The following is a 19,378-nucleotide window of genomic DNA, read 5'->3' on the forward strand; positions in this document are numbered from 1 at the left end:
AAGAAGAAAAGCAACTGACCTTAGTAAAGAACTTTTGTGCATGGCTCCTGATTTGCACAGCTGTCTTAGTACCAATATGCTCTGTCACAAGCATAAAACAGATGACATGACTAGGTGAAAAAGACAAGATGTATGCTAAACATAATATTTAAATTGTTACTAAAAAATCAATACTCGATACTATCAAGTAACAAACAGTTTATTCCTTCGAGGTATGAATCAAACAGTCTTACATGCTATCGCTCGAAGGACACCTCATAATGGAACAGCCGTACCATGTACACCCAGAACTCAAGTTCCAAACTAAATCTTTGATCGGGTTTAAGTTGAATCATGAGTTAAGCTAAATACACAAACTAGATTTAATTTGCACAGTCTGTCACAAGCATAAAACAGATGAGATTCACAAGTGAAAAAGATAAAAAGAATGTTAAACATAGCATTTAATTTGTTACTGAAAAATCAGTACTCATCTCAATACTTTTTTAAGTAACAAACGGTCTACTCCTTTGAGGTAGGAATCAAACGGTCTTATACCCTATGGCTCGAAGGACACTTCATAATAGAACAGCCGGACCATATACACACAGAACTCCAGTTTCAAACTAATGGTCCAAGTTGAAGCATGAGTTAAGTCCACAAACCTTCGATGCGCTGCCAGGCCCTCCCATACAGCTTCAGAGCTTCAAGAAATCGGTTGTGCTCCTCCTCAGTCCACCGCTCCCTTTGCTTTGTAATTGTGTATGGCTTTCTCGTCTGCACCAAAACAACTCTTTTATTTAAGCATCCACTAGAAAAACAACAGTAAAGATCAACTGAGACATCACTAATTTCCGACCTTCACGACAACCACATCTTCTCCAGAAGAGTTCCCTTCCATACCGAAATCTTAAATTCAAGAAGCAGAGCGAAGACAAAAGAACAACCAAGGATCAGCTGGACTTCAGGTCATCCACAAAGAGCGCAAATCCTCCTTCCATATCTCCAACCAGACGCTCAATTTGGCGCAAGAAGTACCTCATAACTTGCTAAAATCTACAGCACCATCATCCGACCAAACACAATAATCAAGAACCAAAAAGAAAATAGAAAGAAATCAGCCAATCACAGATCGGTTCCATCCAATATTTACCTCCAAACCCAATCAATCCAGTCGCCTTGAACTGCCAAAAGAACAACAAAAAAATCATCGCGCATGAAAGATCGAAAGACCCAAACCCTTCTACATCACAAAACTGGATCCAGAACGCAATCTCCACGTAGAGAAGATTTTGAAGAGGCGAAACAGATCTATATATTCCTCGGGAGAGAGCGGAGTTCGACTGCAACTACGAGCCGGAAAAGGGGAGGAGCGGGAGGGAGGCCGAGGCGGCCTCGCTTTCTCGACGCGGGGAGGAGAAACCTCAGCCACGAATTTTTCTTGTGGTTTTGAGAAATAACAAAACAATAAAAATGAAAAGAAAAAGGAAGAAGACGCGGAGAACGCCCGGAGAGCTTTATCTAAATTACTTAAAATAATTATTTTTTTGAGGCTGAAATGGGCGGTCTGGATTAGCGCCATGTGGACGGATATCAGTGGTCGTTCTGGGACTCAGGTGCGCTTTACGGAGTTGTTCGGTGGGAAGAGGTGGCGAAAGCTAGTCCACGAGATATGAAGCTTTATACGGACCTGTAGAACACACCTATAAAATATACGTACGGGATGACAAGAACCGTTGATTTTACCAAATCGATTGATCTTGATGGTCTGCGCGGAGGCCAATGCAGCCGCGGCCGCATATGGAGGTTGGAGTTATGAGGACGGGCGCATGGGAACGGTCGATGGGAACGTATGGCCGGCGACTTCGCGGTGAACATGAGGCTGCGGGCGCAAACCGCGTCGCCGGGACGGGGCCCGCAGCGGTCCCCAGAAAGGGGCCCGGCCATGTGGCGTTCGCGCAACCTGGGCCGCTCTTATCCGCCACGTCGGATGACGGGAGTAAGTCCGTTCACCCATCCCAAGTTACCCGCTTTGCGCTCACCTGCATCTATGGAAGAGCCAAGGAGGGGTCCATGTGGGCCCCGCTATGGGCACAAACCGTTCTGAGAGAGTACGTGGAGCGGGTGGTCGCGAGAAATCAAGGAAATGCCTCCGAGTGCTGGCAGGATGACAGATTTACCCCTGATTTTTATCCAAAGGACGATAGGATTATAAGAGAATTAAGCATTTGAAAAATGTTATGCACAAATTAAATTGATAAATTGATATACAACTTGATTTTTCTCTCTTGTAAATATGTTTGAAAATAACTTATTCAAAAATATTTAAAATATTATATGTTATGAGAACAAAATCTTAAAATTGATGGTGGAGTTGTCGGGTAGGTTTTGGGTTATAATAGAATTAGGCATGTAAATCTACTTTTATCAGTAAAAACATAATATGTGGGGGTCTAATTAAAGCTTATTAGACATGCCACATCAACTTTTAATATATTAAAGTTTATTGAATATATAATATTAACATAACACCTAGAGAAAATATTTTATCATTAAACTAGCCGTTACAACACTAATATTAGTACATAAAATAATATTTTCAGGCATATATTCTTTAAAAAGGATTAAAATTGAACACTTTGTGAGCTTTCTATATTTGCAATAAATAAAAATCAATTTATCCATTTAAAGGGTTTAGCTGGATGCACCCCTTTATAGTCTTTTTCAGGTATGTATTTCTTTTGGAATGAGTATTTTATTATCCTCGAGATAAATTTTCTCTTGTAAGTTACTATAACCATAATAACATTTGAGAAATAGAACTAATTTTACTAAATCAAATTAACAATCAAAATTCACTAGTAGAATATCTATGGTTCAAGACTCATCTTGTAACTCTATTAAATGAAATACTAAATCTATTAGGTCAAGGTTTTCTTTGTTGGTTAACATGTGAATAACTAGATAATATACAAATCTTAGTAATAAATCAGAAAAATTTTATGATAATGCTTGTCGATAGAAGAAATTATTATACTAAAATCATAAAAGATTTGATTGATCTTAAATTGGACTAAGTAAACCATATGGACAAGGGCACCTTGAAGATACGCAGTCGAGAAAGAGTTATTCATCTAGATTCGACTAGTAAAAGTCAATCCCGACCAACGTATCTCCAAGACATCGCTCTCCGAGGTGCCTCATCCACATTAATATCACGTAAATTTTTTTAATCTAATACATTATTATCATGTAAAATTTAATTTTGAAATTAAGTAAATTAAATTTATATTTAGGTTTAAGTGAAGTTCATAAATAAATATATAACATTAATTATTGATAATTATGGTTGATAATAATTTAAAAATAAAAAATAAATATATTTAAAATAATCTTTAAAAGTTGTATTATCAAAATTAGTGTTTTGGTTAGTTAGCGTAACTGACAAACGTTAAGTTCGAGTCTCTCTCTCTCTTTCTATATATATATATATATATATATATAGAGAGAGAGAGAGAGAGAGAGAGAGAGAACCGCTTCGTTTCTTTCTCCTCTCCCCAATCTCCTCACTGTATTGCTCTTCAGTCGATCCAATCCGTTGACCTAATTCGATCGATACATTTATTATCTTCAACCAGACCCGTTCCTTTCGCCTCTGTTGGCAATAGTGAACGAGGAACTACAATTTGTAGGAATTCCTCTTTAATCTTTGATTTTTTTTTGTTTAGGTATCGGTTTTACCATTGCGTTCGATTCTGTGTTCTACTAATTTTGTGGCTTCATATTGTTTAGGGTTAGATCGGTAACATATTGAAGCGAAGAATGTGGAGTTTATTGGCAGAGGTGAAGAAGGGTGGGAGTGATATCGGAGACTGCAAAGGAAAAGATGTCTGGGTATTATGAAGTTGTTCCATGCAGCGTGAAGCGTGATCCGGCTGCCATGATAAAATTGATCCAATGGACTGCACTCTGGAGCTTGACAAGTCCCAATCAATTTGGGGGCAAGAGATCTCAGTTGCCTATGAAGTTGTATTTGTGAGAATTGACATCGGATGTCTCTTAAGGTGGGATACATGCCTCAGGATGGAGGGTGATCGGGCTTGTTGTTATATGCATTTTAAACGTCATACTGTGAGTCAGCAAGAGAACAGGAGTTCTTCCAATCTCATTGTTCTTAGATCTTTTGTCCTTGTGGTACTCGATCTTGATGCCACATAGCATTTTGGGTGGGTTACTGACGCACTTTGGCTTAGCATATTCAGCACTATGTGCAAAAGAACCAGATAACAAGATAAATTTCTTCTAGGTAGTATCCATTGTGGACTCTTCCCTTTGGATCCCTCTTTGTTAAACTTTTCTTCGTCCTTCCTAGCATATGGCTTGGAGGGTCCATTATGTGTTTGGATTCCTACTCATAGTCCTATTGCTGGTCAGTGTCTGTGCTGAAGTTTCTGTTGTCCTAAATTACATGCATCTTAGCACGGAGGATTGGCAGTGGCGGTGGAAAGTTTTCTTTGCTTCTGGATCAGTTGGGTTGTTTAAGTTATCATGCTCCACCAGCTACTCGGTATTTCAACTCAGGAGTTTCAGTGGGCCTGTTTTATCTATAATGGTCTGTACCTTGGCTGTTCACTGGTTATGGCTCATTCTATTTCATCTACTGGCACCATATATTATTCGGTATCGTTTTACTTTGTTCACTACCTTATTTAATATCCACTAGAGGTTTTGCTTATTGAGATGCAACAATTCCTCACTCTCAGTTACAATCTTATATCTGTTTCCAATTTCCAATTACTTTTCATTGGAAATATATATCATGTTAAACATGCCCAGAGTTAATTTAGTAGGACATACGCTAATGCTAGTAATACTTTATTTCAAATGCAAACGTGAAATTTTATCTAGTTGGGGTATGTTGTAATTTGTGATGCTGCATCTTTTAAGTGCTTGTTTCATTCTCACAAGGTGCATTAAAATGCAGGGGTGCCAAGAATGCCCAAGTATATAACCTAATAGACCAACTTGGCATTTGTTTTCGGGTCTGTCATGGTGCATCTTCAGCCTTGTGACTTCTTCAAGAAGTAAAGGGGATTGGTATAGTGGCTGATTGATACCATTTGTCACTAAATGGGAAGTTTGAAGATGCTAAACCTTCTGCCACCTGTGGTTCGCCTAAATGGTTGCCACCTCTTGTCTGCTCGAAGCTCATAATCAGAGACTTACTTGTGTTACCCGAGATGTATAGCTATTTAAAACTGCAGCATATTTACCTAGCATATGGAATACGTCGTGTTGTGGAGCAATCGTGGGTATGTAAGGCATAGGGTTGTTTCATGATATGTAAGGGATAGGGTCAGTTGCTTCAGTATTTGGGTCAATTTCTCCAATTGCTTAATGCATTGGGTAAAATGTTTGCCCATGTCAAGTATTAGCTACTTATTTGATTGTCTCTAACAATAGTGGTAGAAACATCAAACTTCTGGATGTGATGTTAATTGTTTGGTTCCTTTGTTGCTTGGAGCTTGTCTGGTATGGAATTAGACTGCCATGAGACGTTTTGGACTATTCCAGGTCAAATTGGACTTGGAGCAACTTAGCTAAAGTTTCTAGTTGGTAAATTATATTATATGATCTTTTGTTTTTGTCATCTTTGTATGTTGTTGTAGCTTTTCTAGTGATTGGTGCAAACTTTTCTTGTTGGATTTAGGATTCATGTGACATTTTATGCTCAGCAAGATTAACATCTGTATCATGGATTGAAACCTTCTAACTAGGATATCAATGCCTTCTTATTAGCATGTTCCACGCAACTATCATATGTCAGCATATTCACTCAGCTTTTGATCATCTTAATTTGCTACGTGAAGAAAAAAAAATTGTGAAGTGCATTTTATGTATTCCTGATTGCATTCAAGAAATGCTTTGAGTTCCAGAGAAAATTTCCTGGACCATCTGTGACAATGAATAAATTTAAATTTGTAGAAGGATGTTGATTTTTCCAGGATCAAAAAAATCTACTCTTAACTTCTAGGAAGATGATCATGGGGACATAGAATGGTCTGCAAGACTTGAGCACATAAATATAATATGTAGATGCAATGTAATTAGGTGCTTTTCCTGAGACTAGTGTTTCTTTCATGACTGGTGAGCTGCATAGATATGCTTGTGGTAGATCTGATCTGTTTATGTCAGGTAAGCGATGTCAGATAATATATGATGCAGTTTAAGCTTTCTACCAAACCATATATATTACTGTTTGTTACTGTGTTTATATTTTTATGTTTTATCTAAAATATTATATTAGTTCTAAACTTTTTAACACCTATAGCTTTTGGTATGGTGAATTGCTTTCCTTCCCTTTTCTCTGCTATCCATGATAACAGAACATGTGTCTTGTCCTTTATACGAGCAATGAAAGTATGTTTTGTTGCAGAGGAATAGTGGATGCTAGCATAAGTAGGACATCAAATCGTTGGCATTAAAATGGTTCAAACAATATCCTTTTCCATTATGTTTTGTAAAACTTTTTTTTGCTTTGTGGGACTTAAAATTGTTGTTTTAGTCTCAATTTGCTTAATAATTTAAGAAATATATGTCTTGAGGAATTGTTCATTGGTGCCGCAGCTCTTAATTTTCTTATATTTTTTTATCAAATTAACATGACCCCTTTTCTTGTGTAGGTTCCTCAGCAAAATGTGCTGTATCAATGAAAATAATGTGAGTTGCTTGTGCTTTGAAAGCAACCCACAAGCTTTGTAAGATTCTTGAATTTACTGTGGATGTCCTGATGGTGAACATCAAGCACCATGGACACATACAAACAAGCATTGTTGGGGATACAGTGAAAACAGCTTTTTTTTTCCCTTTAGGTGGTACTATGGAATGTTGAAAGTTGAAACAGCTCTCATTTGTTTTGTATTAATGCTAAAACAGCTTTTAGTTCAGAATTATATTGTCCTTTTTTTCCCCAGTTTATGTCTTGATGGTACCGATAAGCTGCTGACTGATCTGAATCCAATTTGAAAATTTGGGTATGGATCCTCATTCTTGAGTTTAATTTATTAACTATTTTCCTAGTTCAAATTGGAATTTTTTGATGCAGTTTGTCATCCACTCTTCTAATTAACTGATGTGTAACCATAAGTTTTCCACACATGCAGGTAAAGATATACTGATATTACTGGAGGAGAAGGTGGGGATGACAACAACAACAAATGCACCGACCGCTCCACTGTGCAAGAGGTAATTAATCTTGTCACTACCTAACTGGTTGTCGATTAAGGAACATCAACAAGTTGCAAGCAAAATTCTAAGACATGGTAGAAGAAGCGGCTACCCGATTGCACCAAACCCACTTCCCATGTCTTCTCCTTGCCCACCCTTCTTCCTCCTCAAGCTTATAATAGGGTAGCCATGGCTTCACCTTCCCTGCATTTAGCAGACAAGAAGGTCATGCCACAGACAAAAGACTCTTGTTTATTTAGCTGGGTAAAGGCTCAAGGAATCCTGGTATGTGATCATTGATATAATAGACTAACAATTTCTCAGTGTGGCAGGGGTGTTCACAGCCCGGTGGGACCTCCTGCCATGATGCATTGTCGCAGGAGTGGGTGAGCATGACAGTGGCATTTGTACAAACTACTGCCGAGGTAAAAAAGATGTGAAGTGCATCCATGCCAATGCACACACACACATAAACAAGTTGACATTTGAGCTTTCATGTCAAGCAACTCATTATGGTTATGGAAGAGTGTTGAGGAAGCTTCACATGTTCAGGTAAATCAGTGACCTCATTTCTCCTCGAATCTTTGTGCTTTTGATTAGAATATAGCATAGAATGGCTTGATCTAATTATAAGTGCTCCATCAAGCATAGTATCTTTCGTATTTTATCCTGACTTTTCTATGCATTAAACAAACAGGCATATTGCATGAAACAAGGTTCCTTTTCTCTCTCTCTCTCTCTCTCTCTCTCTCTCTCTCTGTTAGAGTTGATTATGAAGTAAAGCAAGTTTAACCTCAAGAAACAGTATTCATCTATCTTAAGATTGCTCTGAGATTAAACAAGTTGACACACTACCAAACAGAAGTGCATTCTGGCTATGGGGCCACTGGGCACATGGTGAATGATGATATGTCACAATGAAACTTTGTACACATTCGTAAATACTTTACCAAGATCATGTGTGTAAAGCAGGTGAGGGCACTCACAGAGTTCATCGCGTCTTCTATAACTCCATTTCCTGTCTATATTGCCGAGCTGCAAAACCATGTCAATTAATTTTGAGGGAAAAAAAAAGAAAGTTGGTCAATTTCCTAACTTATATATAAAAATTTGGCCATTCTAACCCTTTATTAGTGTCACGTTTTATTTTGTTGAAGGTTTCTTATGTGGGTGGCTTCTGCACTAAACAACTTAAAATGCATGCAACTTTTTTGCAGTCAAAGTTTGTCCATCCCTGGGGAAGGCAGCATTTGCTCAGCCCTCCGATTCCTTCGTACTCCCAAAAAAGAGAGAGATCACATGGGGTGTTCATCTCTTTCTCTCTGTCTCTCTGCTCTCTCAGTCACATTTATAGAGGCCTACTATCTCCCTCCACCAACCCATTCATTTTCCTTCCATAAACCACCGTTACCACCTGCAATCCCTCTTCATCAGCTCGCTCACTCATCCATGGGCTTCCCCTCCGTCTGCTACACCGTCATCCTGCCGCGACCGGTCGCCTTCGTCGTCAACCTCCTCGACCGCATCAAGCTCGCCGTCTCCATGGCCCTCTTCTACCTCGGCCTCGCGACCTCCTACGAGGACTACTTCGCCTTCCCCCTGCAGCTCCCCGACCTGCCCTCCCCCCTCTCGCTTCCCTCTCCGCCTTCCGCCATCAAGACCAGGCTCCCCGTCGTCAGGTTCTCCACCCTCCGCCCCAGCTCACACCACGGCGGCGAAGCCATCTGCGCCGTCTGCCTCGGCGCCTTGGAGGGCAAGCACGAGGTCAGGGAGCTCGGCAACTGCTCCCATGCCTTCCACAAGGCCTGCATCGACAAGTGGGTGGACATTGGCCAGCTCACCTGCCCTCTGTGCCGAGCTCAGCTGTTGCCCAACGGAAGCGAGGAGGAGGAGGAGGAGCAGGAGGAGGAGGAGGAGGACGATGCCGCGTTTGCTGAGCCTTCCCGAGGTTGAAGCCAAAGAATAGCTAGCTGCATACAGTGGGTTAATACAGTGTTCTTGTACCCTGATGAACCATAATTTACCTACCTCAAGAGGCTTATGTACAAAGTTGGTGCTAAGACTGACGAGTCACTCGAAATCCTTTACTCTTTACTGTGTTCTCTCGTTCGAGATACTGGTGTACATGATTCTACATGGAAAAAAGAAAGCATCTTGTGAGTGTGTAAATCCATTTATTTTGCCTGCAAAGGATTGGGTTGATGGTTGACGATGATCATGAGAGGGAAGAAAAGATGGTGTGCATGCCATGATCCAGTCTCGGTTGCAGATGGCTTCTGTTGGTCTTCTGTGTACTGTACAGATCTAAGATCTTAGATTATTAACTGGACCAAGCACAAATTTATCCCATTCAAACCTCATGGTAGACATCTCTGATTCCAACATCTTCCTTGGTTGTGTCACAAGATGGCACTGCCGCTGCAGCACTTGGATTGAGAGGAAGCACCTTTGGACTGATTTTTCTCCCTTTCTGATCTTAATTTTGAGCACCCTCAACTGATCCTGGTGAGGTTTGCCTTCAGAAGAGTTCGCTTAAAACAAAAAGGTGAAAGGAAAGGAAGCAAGATGAACTTGCAAGTCAGAAGAGTTCGATGGCTAGGAAGAGCTCAAGTGGCCTCAGACCATGAGGTGGGTGGTCCATCACGGGATCTCAATTAACAGAGGTAGTTTCCACACACCTCAGAGGAGGAGGTTGGTGGATCTCAATAGAAGATGACTTGAATGCCAAGTTCAAATGCTAGAGCTCGAGTTGAGTTGCTTACCTAAGTGGTAGATAAAGAATGGACTACAAGTTGTTTGCTTGGAGGTGTAGTGAATGCATTAATCAAAGTCTAGTTCATATCCCATGTGAAACTAATCAGATGAGAGTTCCTCAAGGCTGATGGTCCCATTCCTCACCACACACAAAGTACAATCTTTCAGGTGATGATGACTCCATTTTGATCTGATCTCTGTCACAATGGACAAACAGGTGATTGCTGGTGAATTTTGCGGGCCCCATAGCCACCTGAACTCTGTACCAAAATGGACCAGCTGAGGAGCAAACGGAGTCATCCTTGCATTGCCTTCAAACACAGAGCATGCATGCTGTGTTTGGGGAAATGCGGTGGGCAGTGCTATCCATGAACCTACATGTACTTGGAGAGAAGACCCAGCAGCAGCACAAGCCCCGAATCACTAGCTCAAGCCTCATCCTTGTGGACCTACAGATCGATGAGAAGAGGATCACAGGCTTCCCCTCATACTAAAATGTCGATAGGAATGAATGATTCATGATTTATCTCCTCATTCTCCTGAAATTAGAGCATTCTTCACATGATGTTTCTATGCAAATCTTTCTATATAAATTTAAAGGTGCAGATACCAACCATTCTATCATTGGCTGTTTTTTACTATCACTATCTTAATTTACATGGAGCCAATCTCACCCACTTGATGACTAATTGATCAGAGCTTTAACCCTGGTTACAAGATTGTCAATTCTTCACCTTGTAATCTTCTTGGGAAAAGGTACTCCACAAAGGATGAGAGTCCTAACAAAGTTATGGGTCGAGAAGTTGGCATCAAGTTTCAGAAGAGCATTGCAGGTAAAGGTCAAAGCTGATGAAAAAGAATAGAAGATAAGAATAATTATTGAAAAATTTTATTAAATAAATAAAATAATTTTAGCTTAAATATATTAACACATGTTCCCTCTCCTATTTATACAGATTAGGAGGAAAGATTTCCCTCAACAGAATAAACAGAATAGAGAGATTTTCTCATATAGTTGGGAAATCTTATCTTCTATCGGAAAATCTTATCTTCTATCAAAAGCATTTTAATACATCTCAAATAATTGAAACCTACTTTTGGATGGCTAGCAATGAACTAACAGATCAAGCTACAAATAATGCTTACATATTTATGCAAGAAAATAAAAGGTGATGCAGAGATGCTTCTTAATTCAATGCCATGTTTAAGCCTTGTGGATCAGCACTTTGTACGAACAAAAAACTTGATCGCTTTCCTTTTCGGTTCCTCGATGTGGTCAAGCATCACAAGTGTCAGCACAAGAAAGAGAACAGTTCAATACAATCTCTCCATCTAGTAATCTTTTCCTTAAGGAAATGCATAAGAGAAGTGCCAGTTATCACATATCGGCAGAGTGCAAGTTCAATCTTTAGAGTTGAAAACATAGTCTTCGAGTAAGGTGAGAATATATTGAATGAACAGTTTCAACTAGTGATGGCATATGCTGATTGCATGGACTCCTCCTTTTCCACCTACATCAACTATTTTAAGATGAACATGCTATGAACACAATCCACATGACAAAAAAAAATGATTCTTTCAATCCATATCTGATTAACTATGAACTGAAACATTATATTAAACTTACTTCTCTTGCAGATGATCATAATCTGAGTTAGGCAGCAATCCTTATGCTAGGGTTTTAGATCCAGAATCCTTCATGTGCTGCTGACCCATTCTAGGTTCCATCAACTATATTACTCATGCAGCATCTCTGATGCATAGTTGCACTACTACCTAAGCCTTTGAAATCTATCTAGCAAGATTGGCCTCCGATGAAAAGACAGATCCAGGAAACCTGGGCAAAGGCTACTGCAGCAAAGTTGTAGTCTTGCCAAGCCTTCGAGTCTTGTCAAGACATCGACCTACATGTGCCCAGGGCAGTGAGACACGTCCACGGATCCACAAAACCGGGAGAAAACCTTCTGCGCAAGATGCATTCTGCATTGAATTGACACGGAAAATGGGGAGAGCAACTGCTGCGTCCCCAAAGCAGCAAGTCATTTCGAGTCTCATTTGACTGCATCACTCCTTCCAAGAACAGTGCAGGAACAACTATCACGTCAACACAAAAGAGGGCGGGGGGAGTGACCGACACAAAATGATTTGATGGAATTGTTACGTCGAAGTCTTGCTTTCTTTCTCTGACAAAGATTTGATGGGATCTCACTTGACAAGCCTACTATAACTACTACGTCTCGTTGCTTTCTCTCTTTGGCTGTGGCGTCCGGCAGCGCTACTTGTCGATCGTCACACTCATACATCTTTTGCTCCCTCCCACTGCTTCGGACGGAAGAGAAACCTCAGACCTCGTGACCGCATGCAGCTGAGAACCAAAGAAACCTTGATATGCTGTCCTTACTGCAAGGATTTAATATACACCTTCACTAATCTTGCATGAAGTAGTCAGACCTCTGTATGCCATTCAACATCTAAGGATCATACTAATTTATTGCAGGCAATCAGCATTGCTCAACAAGTCTGACTGATACATGAATCTTAGCATGATATTTACTTATTTCATCACCTACCATAAGGTGTTCAAGTTCAGCTTTACTTCCTTATGGTTCTTTGGCCGTAGACACATTTGTGTATCCACAGAACTCAGTGCTTAGAAGCAGCATTAACAGATGTAGGTTACTTAAAATCGAAGGTTAATGAGCATTCTGAGGTATTGTCACTTCAGAGAGTTGCTGGCCTCCCAATCATCAGCTGTGTGTTTACCTCCATGCTTTGAACCTCTGCTGCATTTAATTGTAGCATATTTCCTCCCTTGAACTTCATTTTAACAAAATAAATAAGTCTAATTAGTTTATTTTTCACTGAAAAATGACTGCTTGATAGAGAAATGTAAGTGAAGCAGATAGATTACCTTTTCATGTAATAATTTATTCTCCTTTAAAAGGCTCTTCTCCTGGGTTTCATACATAAAACAACAGAGATCCTTACAGTGAGGCAGTAAGAATGATCATATGGCAGGGAATGATGCTTTTACCTTCTCTCTGAGCTCTGCGATTTGCTCGGCTAGGAGGCATTGCTGAATGAACAGAAGAAAAGTGAGTCAAAACCAATTAGGTTTGCAAGATGAGCAAGAGAAGAAAGGATGTCTCATCAGGACTAACTTTTCTCTTCCTAATTTGTCTCAGGCTCTCCTCCAGCTGATTCCCTAGTTCATGCAGTTCTGCTGCTGAACAAGTTTCCAAAGTTTCACCAAGGAGCTTCCTGCACCAAAGCAAATGATGCATGCTCACCAAATGGTCAAAATTGTAAACTGGATAGAACAATAAGGAGGATGGAGTGTGGGCAAAATTAAGGAACCTTTTATGGGCTTCAATAAGTTCAATCTTCTTTGTCATATTAGTGGCCTCAGACATCAGATCCTGCAAATAGCAGGTACAAATATACACATGACAAACCAAGGGAGAAGAAGTCATGAAGGTTTTATTTTTTTCTTTTATGCATAACATTAATTTCTCTTATTAGCTGCATTGGGTCTACTTTATGATTCACAGTGGTTACTGATAAGATCTTGATCTCATTCTTCTTCCTTTTCCTTTTAGTTTTGAGGGAAGATCTCCTTGGACAGTGTTGATAGCACTAAAATGGAATGCTAATAACTCAATACTTTTGAGTAATCTTCAGAAGTGAAGAAAAAACATGAACAGATGCTTTTGAATGCTTGGATTCAATGTTGTTGAATATGGCTAATGTTTCCACTGGTGAGTGTTATTGCAGAACTGATCTTTCTTGTTTCTGCAGCTAACTACTGGAATGCTTGACTTGAAAGATCAACAGCACAATCATTTACTTATCAGAATCCATGTGATAGAAAAAGATGAAGCCTTTCAACCTTCATCTCTTGGGTCATTGCGCTGTGTTTGGTATTCACATCCTTTGTGTGCATCAAGTAGCGATCCATCGTCTTTTCGATGCTGAACACCAAAGATTGGAAGAGGGTTAATGAACTATTTGAGAAAAATGAATTCTAAAAGCATTAGACACTAAAAATTGCTCACAATTGATGAGGAAAAAAAAGAAGAAGAGAGTTTTTAGATGATATAATATTAGTGGATAACATTGATCTGTTTTATTCCTAGAATATACTTAGTATTCAATTTTTACCTCAATTTGATCCACAGAGCTAAACCCTAGATGTTGAGTTACAAACATAGATTTGGTATAATAAAAGTCATGGTAGTAGCCATATTTATTTTGAGTGGAGAATCCATCATCAAAAATATAACCATAGAATTTTGGCTAATCCTCAACAAGGAAAGGATGTCATTTACTTGCTTAACCTAATGATTATGTTTGTTTAATGAGTGACCAAAAGAGATTAGTAACAAAGGGGTTACTGAAAAGTTTACAAGGATGAGTGTCATTTACTTGCAGAAGATGCAAGAGACAGAAAAAATAAAAGCTAAAGAAGTTGAAATATCAAGTACAAATTTTGGTACACAACAGGAAGAAACATAAAAATATCAATGTTGAAATAAGAAAGATAAATGCTTTAATATAACATGAGCTTTGGGAATTCAATTCAACGCTAAACATAATAAAGATCGATGTTCAAAAACCCAAAAAAAAAAAATCCATCTGTTTTAGTGTTTCTGTATATGAAATAAAATCTTGCATCCATTCCAACATGCTTTTTGCACATACTACTGAAGAGTTAATACTGGCTTAACCTAATCACGGAAAATGAAGAAAGGCTTACTATTTAGAGAGCTTTATCGATTCCTTTCTTATCCTAAGCACATCACAGTTTGCTTCCCATTTACTGATCCAAATTCTTGGGTGGTGGAAGTGAACAAACTGAAGAATCCTATGAAGCAGCGCATGTCTATGTCAGTATGTGTGACATGTTAGGACAATTTTGCTATTATTATTTATGTGTTTAAACTTCAAAAGAAGATAAGATATCATTGTGCTCATGTTTTCATACTGCATTGATTGAGTAGCAATTTTCTTACTTCCTCATACATCTTTTAGAGTTCTCCGTGATATCAATTGATTCGGATACGATATACTCAATCCATGTATCATCCGATATCACTCTCATTTTATATATTATCTTGGTATTATTGTCATACATCAGTCGAGATCGGTCTGATGGAACTCGATTAAAGTTGCCAATTATGACATAATACTAATCACTGTATAACTTTGCAGCAGTCACAACTCTCTCCCACACACACACTGCAGCACCCTCTATTAATTAGTAGTTTATCCAAAGTAATCACCAACATTAAAAAGAAATGAAACCATAAAACAAGTGACCATACCTTCTAGTCACATAATTGATCTGAATAAGGTATTCTTCTTCATTGTTGATATTTCTGATGCAACCTAAATCATATACACATTTGGCATAAACAAGATGGGATGAGGAAATCATTATTAGCACCTTATAATGCAGCAGCATATCTATCTCTAATCCAAGTGGGGTCAATTCTCTCAAATAACTTTATAGGTAGGATTCATGTTTTTGAGTCTAGTTGTAAAGGCAAGGTGCTTTGATTTCCAGCAGATATGTTTCGAAGCTATGAATAGATAGGTTGATTCAGATATCTCACTGGTTTCAGGGTTAGAGCAGTCATCTGAGGTTAGGATTTCTTAGTCATTTAGAACAGTCCAGAGTTACATGTATGCAAGAAAAAAGATAAGAAAGCTTGATATAATATCACATGGAGGTATGGATGCTCATGATATGTTGTTGTATACTTGACTTGGGATGAGGAACATATTATACATTTTAGATTGAATAGGTTCTCACATTGACTTTGTTTAAGAAAATGTTAATGTCAAGTGGAAACAAGTAACAACATTTAGATATGATTAGTCATCTCAAAGTTTTTTGAAGGCTAAACTATAAGCAAGTGCAAACTAATTCTTTGATCTTAGGGTGATAAGTAAAGTTTTTTGAAGGTTAAATTACAACATTTAGCTGAAAATTAACATTGCATTATGCTACGCGCATCTAATCAACGCAAAATTATTGGTTACCGGTGGTAATCGACCAACAAGAAGAGTTTGTAAGGTGAAAGGGGTGTGTCATTTGCTTCTTCCAAGGCAATGGTTGAAAATTGAATGATATTGTTTGTGATAAAAAGAATAGAAGATAAGAACAATTATTGTAGAAGTTTTATTATTGAAATAACTTTAGCTTGAATACATTAACATGTCTCTCTCCTATTTATACAGATTAGATTAGGAGAGAGGATTTTCCTCAACAAAATAGAAGATTTTCCTCAACAGAGTAGAGAGATTTTCTCATATAGTTGAGAAAATTATCTTGTATCAGTTTGAGGCAGAGGAAGGAAGATCTGAAAGAAAACTGGCAGGTTCTGAGAAAGAAGTAATACAATTTTGAATCAAGAACCCTTGTAATTGCAAAAACATGATGCCAAGTAGAGGGAAAATCCTCCCCATTGGCAATGTGGTGGTTGCAAAGAAACAGGTTCATAAATGATGCGACATATAAGAAGAGTTCAAAATCAAATAATCTTATTAAGTAAAAATAAAACCAGATACAGGGATTGAAAATTGATGTGCTTATGGTGCTCTCCCAATCAGTCAAAAGTGTCCACTAGCATGCAAGCCCCATGAGATGAGCCTAAAATGAGATACCTAACGAGTGACATCAATAACTTTGTTTTCTGAAGGACAGGCAGTATATTTCAGCAGAAGCAGGATGAACTTTTGCTCCTAAGACACAACAAAGGGATCCATATTTAAAGAATCTATGCTTTTAAATGTCTAATCCTGAGAAATGGACTTAAAACAAACAAAAATAGCTACCATTTTAAAGTTATTGACTCAAATCTGGAGAAATAAATCATCTAGGGAAGTGATTGGTATCAGCAAAAGAGAAGTTGCAAGGGAGAATGCAAGAAAAGAGAGTCTAATCTACAGTAGAAAGGTCACTATTTCCTGAGGCCTACTTGGTTTCCATGTCACCAGGGAGCACATTCTTGCCATGGTTTCCATGCTTGTGGCTTTCAGGTAGACTTGCTGGTGCATAGAAGAAACTTATATCCAAGCATTTCCAGGTTGGTGAAATGCTAATGCTAATCCAACACATACCGAACATACATGATACAAGTAGCTACTGCTGTCGGATGCACTAATATGGGAAATATGACCCACATGATGGCACGATTATATGTATCTGAAACTTAAATCTCTGGTCATCCTTCATCCATTTTGCTTTTGTTTCTGATGTAGTTCATCTCAGGATTTATGATCCAACTCATAGTTTCGATCTCTGTGATCGTTTCCTGTGCATGATGATGGTGATCTTCAAGAAGAATCAACACCAAAGTATCCACAAGAGTACTACCGCATGAGCAGCGTCCAGAGATCAAACAAGTGGAAAAGCTCCTTGTCAGTTTGGAGGTACAGAAAGTATCAAAAGGAGAGTGTCAGCAAAGAACATGTACTACTTGTAGGACAAGGGAGAGACCGATCGATTAACTGGGTACTGCATCAAAGGAGGAAGAAGACAGGCCCGAAAACAATGGGCGAGATCACACGAAACAAGGGGAAAGGAAACCAAGAAAATAGTTATAGAGTCAGGAACCTGGAGGAGCTGGAGAACTCCCAGAGCTTGCCGCGGCTGGAGAAGACGATGAGGGCCACCTCGGCGTCACACAGGACGGACAGCTCGTATGCCTTCTTGAGGAGGCCGTTGCGGCGCTTGGAGAAGGTCACCTGCCGGCTGGCCGCGTTCTCTATCCGCCTCACCTCCGTCTTGCCCCTCACCATCTCTCTCTCTCTCTCTCTCTCTCTCTCTTTCTACCGTTCTTCTGATCTGAACTGTGATCTCTTCACTCTTGGGCTCCCATCTCAGTCGTTCTCTGAACCTTAGGGGACTTATGAAGGGTAAGAGGATACTAAAGCTGGAAACCGCACTTCCACAAATGGCTAAAGAATAATCACAGAAAGGAAAAGAATAACACTTTCTTCTCTGGTGTCGGTCCTCCTCGCTTCTTCCTTTTTTATGCATCCCTTTCCTTATTGGTCACACTGTCGTAGATTCTAAAACAAATTAAGGAACGAAGAAAGAGGGGAAGTGAGAGCATTTGTGGCCTCACCTGTTAGCACAGCAAACATTGTCTTCTCAGCTGCTGTTTCTTTAGCCTTTTCCTATATTATTCTGGATTTGTGTGCGTTAGTCTTTTAATTCTTCCATTTCATTTTAAGGAAAAGCATAATGTATTGTAATTGTAGAATCTAAAGGACATGGACAGCGTTGGAGTCTAAAGTTCATGGGAACTTTTCCTCCTTGGTAGGGCTGACCACTTTATCTGAGTAGAACATAATTTTGCCTCTGGTTTAGGTTGATTTGGAAAAGCATCGATTTATGTACATCTCCAACGAGTTCTTTGATGACATCTTAGAACCTTAAAATGTGATCTTGTGTCGAGTGATGCCATGGGCACATCATCATTTCTCTTCCTCCTCCCCCATCATCCAAGGAAGAAACTAAACAGTGAGTCATCTCACTATTGATTTATGTATGCGAAAAGAACGTCCATTCTTAAGAGAAGAGTAGTACTTTTTTCTTAGTTGTTTGTGCTCTGTCCATCTGATCTGCCTGTGTAGTGATCGTCGAAGTAATATGCGGAAAAGATCCAAGTGCTAACCTCTCATTCATTACCTGTCTCTGTGTGTGTGTGTGTGTGTGTGAAGGAAAATACAGAAACGCGAGAGAGAGAGAGAGAGAGAGAGAGAGAGAGAGAGAGAGAGAGATTTCTTCTAAAGCTGAGGCTTCGGAGGGGTGCGGTGGTGGTCCTGCCGCAGGGGTCAGTACGAGGTGAGTGGGGAGGAGGAGGGGGAGGGGAGGTGGTGGTGGCGGTGGGTGCGTGTCCGGCGTGGCGTGGGGTGATCGTACGTACGAGAGCAGCAGCCCACGAGGTGTGGACACGCGGCTCGGCTGGCCGAGGTCTCGAGAGTCCCGCCTCACGTGCTTCTCCTGTTCCTCACCAACCTCGTCTTCTTCTTCTTCTTCTTCTTCTTCTTCTTGCTCTCCCGCCCTCTCTCAGTTCGTGGTTCTGTTTCCTCTCTCCGTCGCTTGTTTAATGGGTTAAAGGTTGCAGAAAGTTCCTCGGCGGGCGCGTTATCCATGGCGTGGAGGTTGGAGGAGGAGGAGGCTGAATGAGACTTAGGCGAAGGCGGAGTCACTGTGATTTGAAGGGCGAGCTCTCCGATTGGCGCAAAAGGCCGTCTCGTTTTCGTGAGCATTGAGAACCTTTTTTCGCGTCTCTCCGTCCTCCTCGATTCATGCAAATGCCCACCATCTGCTCGCCCGCGGTCCCCTAAAGCTTCGCGATCCGCTTAGGTTCCGCTGCCTCGCGTCTTCTCCTCGTCGAAAGGA

At 39.8% G+C, this 19,378-nt stretch overlaps 3 protein-coding genes across 9 annotated transcripts in view; 1 reads left to right on the forward strand and 2 right to left on the reverse strand.

Moving 5' to 3' along the window:
- The window catches only part of LOC135651058 (protein CCA1-like), a 32,769-nt gene extending 31,366 nt beyond the window's left edge, over positions 1 to 1,403 (reverse strand). The window contains exons 1-4 of one of the 2 annotated variants that reach the window (XM_065170846.1): positions 1,133 to 1,403; positions 839 to 1,035; positions 645 to 756; positions 20 to 81 (exon numbers count right to left, since the gene is read on the reverse strand). In XM_065170846.1, the coding sequence (XP_065026918.1) occupies positions 20 to 81; positions 645 to 756; positions 839 to 880 (216 nt within the window). In that variant the 5' untranslated portion in view covers positions 881 to 1,035; positions 1,133 to 1,403. Of the gene's footprint in view, positions 1 to 19; positions 82 to 644; positions 757 to 838; positions 1,036 to 1,132 lie in introns of those variants that run through there. The other variant, XM_065170847.1, reaches the window with a different exon arrangement.
- Positions 1,404 to 3,505: 2,102 nt separating this feature from the next.
- Positions 3,506 to 9,318, forward strand: LOC104000179 (brassinosteroid-responsive RING protein 1). Of its 5 annotated transcripts, XM_018818869.2 has the most exons (7): positions 3,506 to 3,667; positions 3,772 to 4,659; positions 6,663 to 6,851; positions 6,954 to 7,013; positions 7,143 to 7,224; positions 7,531 to 7,758; positions 8,424 to 9,318. In XM_018818869.2, the coding sequence occupies exons 6-7, from the start codon at positions 7,751 to 7,753 to the stop codon at positions 9,157 to 9,159; spliced, it is 744 nt and encodes a 247-aa protein (XP_018674414.2). In that variant the 5' UTR covers positions 3,506 to 3,667; positions 3,772 to 4,659; positions 6,663 to 6,851; positions 6,954 to 7,013; positions 7,143 to 7,224; positions 7,531 to 7,750; the 3' UTR covers positions 9,160 to 9,318. The 5 variants fall into 5 exon arrangements, with proteins under 5 accessions (XP_018674414.2, XP_009420439.2, XP_065025744.1 ...); XM_009422164.3 differs by having other exon boundaries at positions 6,663 to 7,013; positions 7,539 to 7,758; XM_065169672.1 differs by having other exon boundaries at positions 3,772 to 4,591; positions 6,663 to 7,013.
- Positions 9,319 to 12,215: 2,897 nt separating this feature from the next.
- Positions 12,216 to 18,076, reverse strand: LOC135651339 (MADS-box protein SOC1-like). Of its 2 annotated transcripts, none has more exons than XM_065171370.1 (7): positions 17,582 to 18,076; positions 13,850 to 13,931; positions 13,318 to 13,379; positions 13,122 to 13,221; positions 12,995 to 13,036; positions 12,872 to 12,943; positions 12,216 to 12,777 (listed from the first exon to the last, which is right to left on the reverse strand). In XM_065171370.1, the coding sequence occupies exons 1-7, from the start codon at positions 17,764 to 17,766 to the stop codon at positions 12,682 to 12,684; spliced, it is 639 nt and encodes a 212-aa protein (XP_065027442.1). In that variant the 5' UTR covers positions 17,767 to 18,076; the 3' UTR covers positions 12,216 to 12,681. The 2 variants fall into 2 exon arrangements, with proteins under 2 accessions (XP_065027442.1, XP_065027443.1); XM_065171371.1 differs by having other exon boundaries at positions 12,222 to 12,777; positions 12,872 to 12,913; positions 17,582 to 18,067.
- Positions 18,077 to 19,378: the final 1,302 nt, after the last annotated feature.

The sequence above is a fragment of the Musa acuminata genome, chromosome BXJ3-10, assembly GCF_036884655.1.
Source record: "Musa acuminata AAA Group cultivar baxijiao chromosome BXJ3-10, Cavendish_Baxijiao_AAA, whole genome shotgun sequence".
NCBI classification, from domain to species: Eukaryota; Viridiplantae; Streptophyta; class Magnoliopsida; order Zingiberales; family Musaceae; genus Musa; species Musa acuminata.

What these genes read in the sequence shown, in the direction of transcription:
- LOC135651339 (XM_065171370.1), bottom strand. Translation starts at nt 17,766, where the DNA reads ATGGTGAGGGGCAAGACGGAGGTGAGGCGGATAGAGAACGCGGCCAGC. An exon ending in CAATGACCCAAGAGATGAAG is followed by an intron (nt 13,380 to 13,849) that starts GTTGAAAGGCTT and finishes TGCTATTTGCAG; the next exon opens with GATCTGATGTCTGAGGCCAC. An exon ending in TCGCAGAGCTCAGAGAGAAG is followed by an intron (nt 12,944 to 12,994) that starts GTAAAAGCATCA and finishes CCTCACTGTAAG; the next exon opens with GATCTCTGTTGTTTTATGTA.